The following is a 10,456-nucleotide window of genomic DNA, read 5'->3' as shown; positions in this document are numbered from 1 at the left end:
GTTAATCTTTAAATGTTCCCAATTATTAAGAAGAAACCGAATTACTGCATGAACTTGTTGCTCATCTGAAAGAACATGGCCAACACTCTTGAGTTGATCTATCATGTTTGACATCACCCTAAGGTGTTGTGTTATATTTTGATCATGACGTTTTTTGTAAGTGTCAAATTTGATAGTCAACTGTCGGAGGCGGGTACAGACGTACCCCCATACGTTCCTCGCAGATGTGCCTACATAGCATGAGAAGTAGGGAATTCCTCACATTCATGTATGAGATCATCAACTACAGAACTAACTATTATTCCACGTGCGGTGGATTTAGCCATTTTCCAAGCTTTGTAAGCTTCAAGATCCCTTCTGTGTTCTGTAGTATAACCCTCTTCTGGTTGATTTAAAACATGATTTCCAAAGCATTTTGCGCTTCCATTACATACCATATTTTATGAGTCTAGATGTCGTAATTATCACTGTTAAGTTTTTCACCTTTCTTTAAGTCAGCAATGATACTTTTGATGTCATGTCTGTTATTGACATATAATTAGGCAAAGATTTTAACAATTATGCATGTGACATACACATTCAAGAAAATCAATTCTCATAATGGTTTCATATTTAAATGTAAAATCGAAAAGACACATAAACATACAATTATCATCTATAAACTAAATATTAACCAAAATATGAAACCAATTCTTTAATGTATATATTAATATGTTGAAGACTTTTAATAGCAAGGATTTTTTTATTCTAATTATAACATAATTTTGAGGAAAACAACAAACTACACAAGTCATATCTTGAAATACAAATAAGCAATGAAATTTACAAGTAATTCAAAAACTAAAATCCTTCCACAAGTCTTCAAGACAACAAATGTAAATCCTAAAAGGCTGACTGGGCCAAATGTCATGTTAAATATCAGTTAATCTACTACTCCAAGGTTCACAGAGAGCTTCTGTTATATAAACTATGGCTATCCAATCTGAAATCTCCTTATAATCAGCCACTTCAACCCATTTTATTTAAAAAAAAAATGAATAAAATCATGTGCTGAAATATTAGGGGACATCTTCAATGACTTCAAACTCTTGAGAGATTTTGTGTCTCCCTTGGGACACAAACTCGTATGATTTCATGCCCTCGAAAACATGAATTACGTAGGCTTGCTCTTCTACTTTGTTCCTTTGCTCGACTTTGAGAACTCTCACTTGGAGTAATTTTGAGCATGTTACTGTTCAGCCATATCTGAAACGAGAACAAATATGATCAATACCATTTAATGCGACAACATATGTCACAAATTTATTGTAGGAGATAAAGAACCATTTAAGGAATTTAATGGACTAAGAGAATTTTATAAGACCAATTTTAATTTATCTTTTTTGTTAGTTTTATGACTCACTCACATTAATATTATTTTGGTTTAGTATTTAATTACTAACTAAATTCTAATTCTAATTGGATAAGTGGAGAAGTGAGGAAGTGGAGAAGTTACTTCAACTATCCATTAAATCTTTCACTTTACCCATTACCTCTTCCAACTATCCATTATCGGACTACTCACCATTATGGAAAGGTGGGAATGATGTTAAAACACACTCTATTTAAAGGGTCCTCTCTCTGCCATAAAGATATAGTTGTATCCATCAAAGCTATTCATAAAGTCTAAGACAAGAGAGAGAAACAACTTCTAAAGAACCAAAAGAAAAGACTTCTGTTCAATCAAGTCAATAATTATAATGTCCGATTCTAGTTTGTGTTCTTGACTAAAATATCATTGTATTAAATATATGTGAAAATCATATAATTCTATGATCCTGAATAATTGATAAGATTTCTAAATTTTAGATTGTTTATGTTTTCACAATCATTAAAAAAACTTATATTTTAAAGTTATAATCTAGTCAATATAAGTAATCATTATTCTTCATTAAGTAAAGAAGATAACTCACGGCCTTAAAAAAAAATTTAAAGTCAACCACAATTTAATTTGACTACATGGAAAAACGTATGTTAAGGTAAATAATAAAATAAATACTTTTTTAACATAACAATAAACATGAAAATCATAGTGTATTTTTCCTTTTTTAAAAAATAGTTCCTTATGATACCAAAGAAAATGGTGTAAGTGTAAGATTTTTTGTATTTTTAAAACAGGATTGTTTATGTTGGAGCAGTTACTTAGTAAGGTTCCCACCCTTATTTTTTAAATTAAATCTTATCTCTAATTTAGAAATAATATTTTGGATCGAATCGGGTTAATCCACATGGGGGTCGGATTGGATTAGGTCGATCCACATGGGCGATCCATGACCCAAAAATTACATCACAGTCCCATTTTGTTGGTTAGCAAGTCGTTTACTCCTTCTTTATGTAGGGTTCCTCTGAATGACTTCGTGACCCTCCTGCTCATGCTCTATTTGTTGAAGCTCTGTCTTGTTTAGAGTAGGCTCTGCCTGGTTTGTTCAGGACTCTCAAGATCCTAGTTTTGTTCAAAATGCTCAAGCTCTTCCTGTTCGAAATACTCAAACTCTGTCTGGGTTTATTTGAGATGTTCAGGCTTAGCCTGGTTTTGTTCAGGAAGCTATTGTCGAGCTTCGGGTAGATATTTTTCTCATTCCGTACCGAAGCCTAGAGAAGAAGACCTGGCTTTGGGTATTTTCATTGCAGGACAGAAACTGCCTGTTACAAAAAGCAAATAGCATATACATAACCAAAAGTAATATTATCCAACAATATGATATTATTATATACCGTTCAAATGCAATCCATTTTTTTACAGCACCATTTGCATTGAATTCAAAATGTGCCACATCTATTAATCGATATGTGATCCATTCATCCATTTTCTCCCTATTTAGACGTTCCAGACGGTCAACCATACATGTGATCCAACGAAGAGCAAATTCACTATCAATACTATTGAAATCATGAATTCGATTGGAAAACACCCTATTTATGCCACAAGTGTCTTTTTGACAACTACCCCTATCTGAAGAACAGAGCTTGTAGCTCATTATGGCGATAAAAATGATAAAGGAGGATAGACACAGTGTAAGAGCAGTGAAATATTATTGGTGGTTTGGGTTTGAAAATGGAGACTTGAGTCGAGTGTGTTATGTAAGAGCGGTGAAAGATTATTGGTGGTTTGGGGTTTGGAAAAGGATATTTGGGTCGATTGAGTTAAGTAGGAGCGGTGAAAGATTATTGGCAGTTTGGGGTTTGGAAATGGAGATTTGGGTCGAGTGATTTATGTAAGAGTGGTGAAAGATTATTGGCGGTTTGGGATTTGGAAATGGAGACTTGGACCGGGTGAGTTGGGGGAATGAATTATAGGGAAAAAAAGTTTTAAAATTTAAAAAGAGTGACCCTAGTTTTAATTATTAAGTCTATGTGATAAATTTTTAATTAATTTTTAGAAACAATTAAAATAGATCCTCAAATTTTTGTTTTTACACTTTCACCCAAATTTAATTAAAACCCTAAATTTCTAAATTGGAAGATCCTCAAATCAGTTTTTTCAACTCCCGCTCTTTTCACTTTTTTTTGCTTCTAATCTTCGTCATTGGCTCTTCTTCATCCTCTTCTTCTTCTTCTTCTTCTTCTTCTTCTTCTTTATGTTTTTTATCGGTGTTGCAGCTTATTGTAGATTTCTTATTTGAAGAATTTGAGAAAGGGAGAATCTCAAATTTTAATTTAACATGTGATTTGAAAAGGTCTAAAGCTTTAGAGATTACTTCTTAAATGGTAATTCTCAATCATTTTAACAAGTTAATAGTATTGTGTGCCAGTATTACTCATTTTAAAAAATGATTTTTGCGTTATTGTTCTTGCCACTGATGTATAATAAATTTCAGCAATTGATATGACTGTTTCAATAATTTACAACAATTGTTGAATGATGTTGTTGAATAATATCCGCAATTACTATATCTATTTAAGCAGTTGTTGAATAACTTACAACAATTGTGATATATTAATATAATTTTTGTTATGATCAATATTTTTAGTTCTAAGTTAGAACATTTTCAGGTATCTTCAACATCATTAATGGGAGATAGAATAGTACTACCAGTTGATTGTAATGGTGAATGGGTCAAGTTCAACAATTGTTATATTTGGCGTTGGAAGAGTAAAGAATTGCTCATGACAATTGCGATGATTGTGCATCCAGATATTGCATATGATGATTTTTGAATAAAATCATTACTTCATGTAAATTAAATCGTGAGTTGAAAGATATTGTGATCACTTATATCCATAGTTGTGGTGACAAGCATAATACGGCTCCTTTTAAGATAAATGATCAACTTAGTTTAAGTACTTATTTGGAAGATGAATCTAGAGGTGCTTTTAGGATCTACATGGTTGAAAGATTGGTGGAGAATCATAATATTTGTGATAACCAACAAGTGTTGATCGATGAATGTGGTAGGATGAATATGAATATTCTAAATGAAGAGCATGAAGGTCAAGATATTCTTCCTCCTGATGTTTGGAATAGCTTGTCCATTATTGGTGAAGTTGCTCATAGGCAAGTACTATGAACTTATAAATTTACTTATTTCTAACGTTTGATTCTCTTTGTACACTTAATTAATTTTTGTTATGATTGATAATTAATTTACTTCATGCAGTTAAGCTCAAGAAGATAGAACATGCTTTTACAAAGATATGTCGTTTAAGAATAAAGAAGAATTAGATATTGCAATGAAAATTGCACGTGTCAAAAAAATTTAGACTGAAGAAGGTAATTAATTTGTGTTCAGTGTATTGTGTCAAATGTGAGCATCCTGACTGCAAGTGGTGGCTAAGAGTGCTGAAAGTTGAAAATTATGATAGATTTTATATTAAAAAGTGTGAAAAGATGCATACATGTGGCTCAGAACATCTTACGTGTCATAATCCACACGTCACAACCAAAGTCATTGGAGCATACTTGAAAAATAGATATCCCGAAGGTAAAGGTCCATCTACAAAAGATTTGAATAACTCTATCCGTATTGAATTGAGATGCAAAGTTAGTTATTGAAAAGTTTGGAGGGGTAGCGAGATTGAAAAGTCTTTCGTAAGAGGGACACATGAACATGGATATGGAGTGATTGATGCGTACAGTCATACGCTTAGGACACCAAACCCGGGAAGTAAAACTGCATTGAAGATTTATGAAAACGGCAGGTTCAAGTACTTTTTTGTGGCATATGGAGCTTGGATTCTTGGTTTCGCACAAATGAGAAAAGTCATAGTTGTTGATGGGATAAGTAAATACGATGGTGTGTTGTTGTCTTCTGTTGTACAGGATGCGGAGAATCATATTTTTCCGGTGGCATTTTGCGTAGTAGACTCTGAATGTGATGCTTCCTATCGATATTTTTTCGAGCGATTGAAAAGTTTTATATTTGATACCCCTGAATTGTGCATTATCTCTGATAGACATCAAGGTATTGGAAAGATGGTTTCAATTATGTTCTCTTCAGCTCATTATGGTTGTTGCATGAGGCACTTAGCAGAAAATATTCGAAATAATTTTCACAATGCGAGTGTTATCCGCCATTTCATAAGGCAAAAGCATATAATATTGATGTATTCAATGATCATTTTAATCAGATAAGAGATTTGGTCCTGTTGCCTCCACACATGTTGAACGCATAAGATTTCACCGATGGAGCAGGTCATTCTTTCCCGGAAATAGGTAAACTACTGCAATTGTCTATATGCTACAATTTTTGATAGTTAACTATTTTAATTGTTGCAATTATTTATAGTAACTGTTGCAATTATTTCTGAAACAATTGTTATACAAAAGTTATAGACACATACTATATGTTATAGGCACAATATTATGACGACAAATATTGCTGAGTCAGTTAACTCAATATTTCTTGATGAAAGAGAATATCCCATTACTGCTCTATTTGAAGCAATAAACAGGCGATTTGCAGAAAAATATCATGAGAAGCGTATGAAATTCATAAATGCACTGACCATCTTCTTTCCTTCGATAGAAAAAGACATTGGAAAAAATATTAATCTGGGGAATAAACTATTGATCCATCAAATTACCAACTACAAGTATATTGTCACCGGCCATAATGAAGTTGCAACAGTTGATTTGCTAGACAAATCTTGTACTTGTAAAGTTTTTGACATTTACAAAGTACCTTGTCCACATGCTATGACAATGATTCGATGGAAATATGGTGATGACTATGGGAGACGCATTTATGAATACTCTCCTTTGTAAGTAGAGAGATACCTTATTGCATATGTGAAGGAAATTAAATCGGTACATCTAAAGAAACTTGAAAAGTTCATATTGAGATTTTAGAGAGAAAAATATCTTCTCCATTTGTTGAACCAGACAAGCTTGGAAGAAGGTCCTCAAAAAGACATAAAGGAATTGGGGAATCATTTTCAAAGAAGAAAAATAAATGTTCTTTATGCGAAAAAATTGTTCACATGAGGACTACATGCTCCGAGCGAAATGTTGCATAAAAACACATTGTTCTTCTTTTTTGTGAACTTATTTGATCTTATCGTTTTAGGTACTAATTGTTGGTTTTGTTGTTATTATTTATAAACACATTTGATCTTATCTATTTTGGTACAAATTGTTGTTATTTTGAATAAGAGAACATATTTGATTTTATTGTTATTCTTATTATTACTTTATTACTTGTTGTAGAGAATTTTAGCAATTGTTGTATAAAGTTCAACAACTTTCTTACTTGTTGTAGAAAAGTTCAACAACTTTATTACTTGCGGTAGAAAAGTTCAACAACTGCTATGAAAAGTATAATAATTTTCATACTCGTTGTAGAAATTTAAACAATTGTTGTAAAACAATACAACTACTCGTTTAATTGTTGTAGAGAAGTGTAGCTATTGCCATGAAAAGTACAATAATTTGCTTATTTGTTGTAGCATATTACTCTAAAATTACTAGTTTTTCTAGATTTTATTTTAAAATTAGCCAAAAACATCCTATATATCATGAAATATGATTAGTAGGACTAATTAAGAATTTAAGTTGATTACATGTGAAATTACTTAACTGATCGTCTTGTATCACAAATGACTATCTCATTAAACAAGATTACTATCTAATATAAAATTTATTTTTAAATTAAATCAACACTATTAACTTATCATTAAATATGAGTGTTACAACCAATAAACAATCAATTACTCATTATAATTTGATTACATGTGAAATTGTAATGGAATTGATCGTCTAGTATTTTAAATAGCTATCTCATTATACAAGATCACTATCTAACATAAAATTTATTTTTAAATTAAATCAACACTACTCTACTTATCATTAAATATGAGAGTGTTACAACCAATAAACAATCAATTACTCTTTATAATTAATTACATGTGAAATTGTAGTGGAATTGATTGGCTTGTATATATCTCAAATAACTATCTCATTATACAAGATCACTATCTAACATAAGATTTATTTTTAAATTAAATCAACACTACTTTACATATCATTAAATATGAGTGTTAGAACCAATAAACAATCAATTAGCCAGTTAATTTTCTTACTTGCTAAAGAAAAGTTTAGCAATTGCTATATAAAGTCCAACAACTTTCAAACTTGCTGTAGAAACGGTCAACAACTACTATGAAAAGTACAATAATTTTTTTTGCTTGTTTTAAAAATTTAAGCAATTGTTGTAAAACAATACAACAACTCGATTAATTGTTGTAGAGCATTGTAGAAAGTGCTATGAAAAGTACAACAATTTGCTTAATTATTGTAGAGAATTTCAGCATTTGCTATAAAAATATAACAATTCATTTAATTGTTGTAGAAAATTTTAACAATTGGATTAGTCAAATCCTCACCACCTTAAATTTGTTCACTAACAATATCACTATTCTATATAACTATAGAGAATTTCAACAATTGGATGAGCCAAATCTTCACCTTCAACTAGTTCACTAACAACATCAAAAAAATTCTGCTTTCGATTAAAATAGCAATTCATGAAATTGAAATACCATATCCACTAATGTAAAAGGAAAGTAAATTAAAAGTGTAGCAAAATAGTGGTAATAATGCAAATTTACGAGCAGTCCCTTCAATCCATCAAATTCAAAATATCATATTCACTACTGTACAACAAAAGTGAACTAAAAGTATAGCAAAATAGTGATAAAAATGCATTTTCACAAGCAGCCTCTTCAGTTCATCAAATTCAAAATACCATATTCACTTATGTACAACAAAAGTGAATGAAAAGTGCAGCAAAATTGTGGTAAAATGCATTTTCACAAGCTGTCCCTTCTCCATCACTCTTTCCGTTCCTTTTTGAATTCGAATCAGCCCATTCATCTGCAATATTAAAAAAAAGAATTTGCATGTAAAAATTGGAATGTATATATAACACAAGACTAATCTTAGAAAGATGATTATAATCTACCTTTACTATCTATGGACACCAACTCTTTTTCGATCATAGTCTCATTCACTTTTCCTTTTCTCTTTTTTCGAGCACTTGACAATACCTTCAAAATTTGCCTTTTTGTTCTTTTAGCATAGTCGGGATTATATGGATGAGATATCTTTGATGATAGCCTAATACCTCTCTTAGACTTCATGGTGACGATAGATTTCTCTAAAGACTCAATCTTAGCATTCATGGTGACAATAGTTTTCTCTAAAGACTATACTCTGACATTCAATAAATCTACCGTCTCCTTAGTGGATGGAGTTTCTTTAAGACAAGGAACATTCTCATTGATAAGAGAAGATGGTTCTACTATAAAACCACCACTAATATCACCGAAGTCTCCTCCTCTTTCGAAATCAACATCATCAGTTCATCTATCAACATTTGGAGTAAATTCTCCTCCTCTTCCATCACCAACACCACTAAAAACTCTCTCAACAATTGGAGAAGATGCTCCTCCACCTTCTACATCAAGATTATGCTCATCATAATTGATAGCTCTTTTTATAGCCACAAAATCATTCAAATCCATCTCAAAGCTTTTCAATCTTATCATCCTTGGTCAATTTCATAGGCACAAACTTAGTGAAAAATTTCATTTCCATTTCACTTGATGTAGGAACTATCCGTTGATATACAATATACATGTAAGAAATAACAATAATTAAAATATGATAAAGCAACTGCTGCATTTAAAGCTTATTATGTACTAGTTGTTTTAATTGTTCCAGGAATTGTTGTAATAACTTCAACAATTGACAGCAACTAATTAAACAAAGAAAACACTTGTTTAAAAGGATACAACAAAAATAGAAAAGCAACAACTATTTGACTTTAACTAAAAATGTTTAAAGAATAATGTTTACCGAGTCATGAGGGGGATCAAACAACTCATTAATGTAAACTGATTCATTATTAGTTGTCAAAAGCCATCGGAAAATCCTCGGTGAATACACTTGTTTCGGACACACCTTATATTTATTTTGAAGCAAAGGAACAACTTCAAATGCCCAACACTACATAAAATAATCATAAAAAGAGATAAAAATATTGGAAGCACCCAAAAATAATAAAATATATACATACATACATACATACATACATACATACATACATACATACATATATATATATATATATATATATATATATATATAATAATCCCATCAAGAGTCTTCACCGCTTTCAATAGATGCTTTATTATAACATCATAGCTAATACGACCCCATGGATAAGAAAAAAATGTTTTTCTATCGGCCGAGAGAAAAATCCATCTTTTTGAAATATTTGTATTCACATCTTTTCCACAAAGAAAGCTACGAACAAAATAAAGTAAGCACAATGATTTTTTTACATCTTTATTATTATTTTTATTTTGGAGTTGTTCAATAAACATATTTCTCTTGCAACTCTTTCCCACAATCTCAAGAATTTATTTTTGTCTCATTTTTTTCTTAGTTGACATATTTTTAAAGTCATACACATCTTCATTATGAAAATTTGTGCCGCTGATGATAGCAAACTCCTTCATTCCAAAAAAAAATGGCATGCCACTAGAATTTATCCAAATTTCTTTTCTTCGACGGCTATAAATTTGACGTCGAGAAAGTTGGTAGACTAAACTCATTTGAAATCTTATATGAGTATCTTTAACTTGTAAGTAATTTCAAAATATAGAAGATTGAAATAACCTTAACAATTTTTGCTTTTCTTAACATCATTCTGAATTTAGAAAACTTACGTAACTCGGACTTAACAGTTAAAGAACCGCTTAATTTTGGACTCTTATCAATCATTGACTCCAAATTGTAACTTGCATATCTAATAGACTTCACAAAGAAGTTATCAAGTGAAGGACTGATCGGAAAAGACTCAACAATAGGAGATGTCACCTTTTCTGGAATGGTTATATCATTTGTTGCTCTTCAACTACTCTATCATCTCTTTATTCTTTTGTAGAAGAAACACCCATTTCATGTTCTCCTTCT

General features: G+C 31.1%; 1 protein-coding gene across 1 annotated transcript; it reads left to right on the top strand.

Annotated features, from left to right (window-relative positions):
- Nucleotides 1-4,364: 4,364 nt before the first annotated feature.
- Nucleotides 4,365-6,244, top strand: LOC107024832. Its single transcript, XM_015225781.1, has 4 exons — nucleotides 4,365-4,534; nucleotides 5,179-5,441; nucleotides 5,608-5,692; nucleotides 5,833-6,244. Exons 1-4 carry the CDS (start codon nucleotides 4,365-4,367, stop codon nucleotides 6,242-6,244), a joined length of 930 nt encoding a protein of 309 aa, XP_015081267.1.
- Nucleotides 6,245-10,456: the final 4,212 nt, after the last annotated feature.

Source organism: Solanum pennellii, chromosome 7, assembly GCF_001406875.1.
Source record: "Solanum pennellii chromosome 7, SPENNV200".
Classification (NCBI taxonomy): domain Eukaryota; kingdom Viridiplantae; phylum Streptophyta; class Magnoliopsida; order Solanales; family Solanaceae; genus Solanum; species Solanum pennellii.
This window is presented reverse-complemented; position numbering and strand designations above follow the sequence as displayed.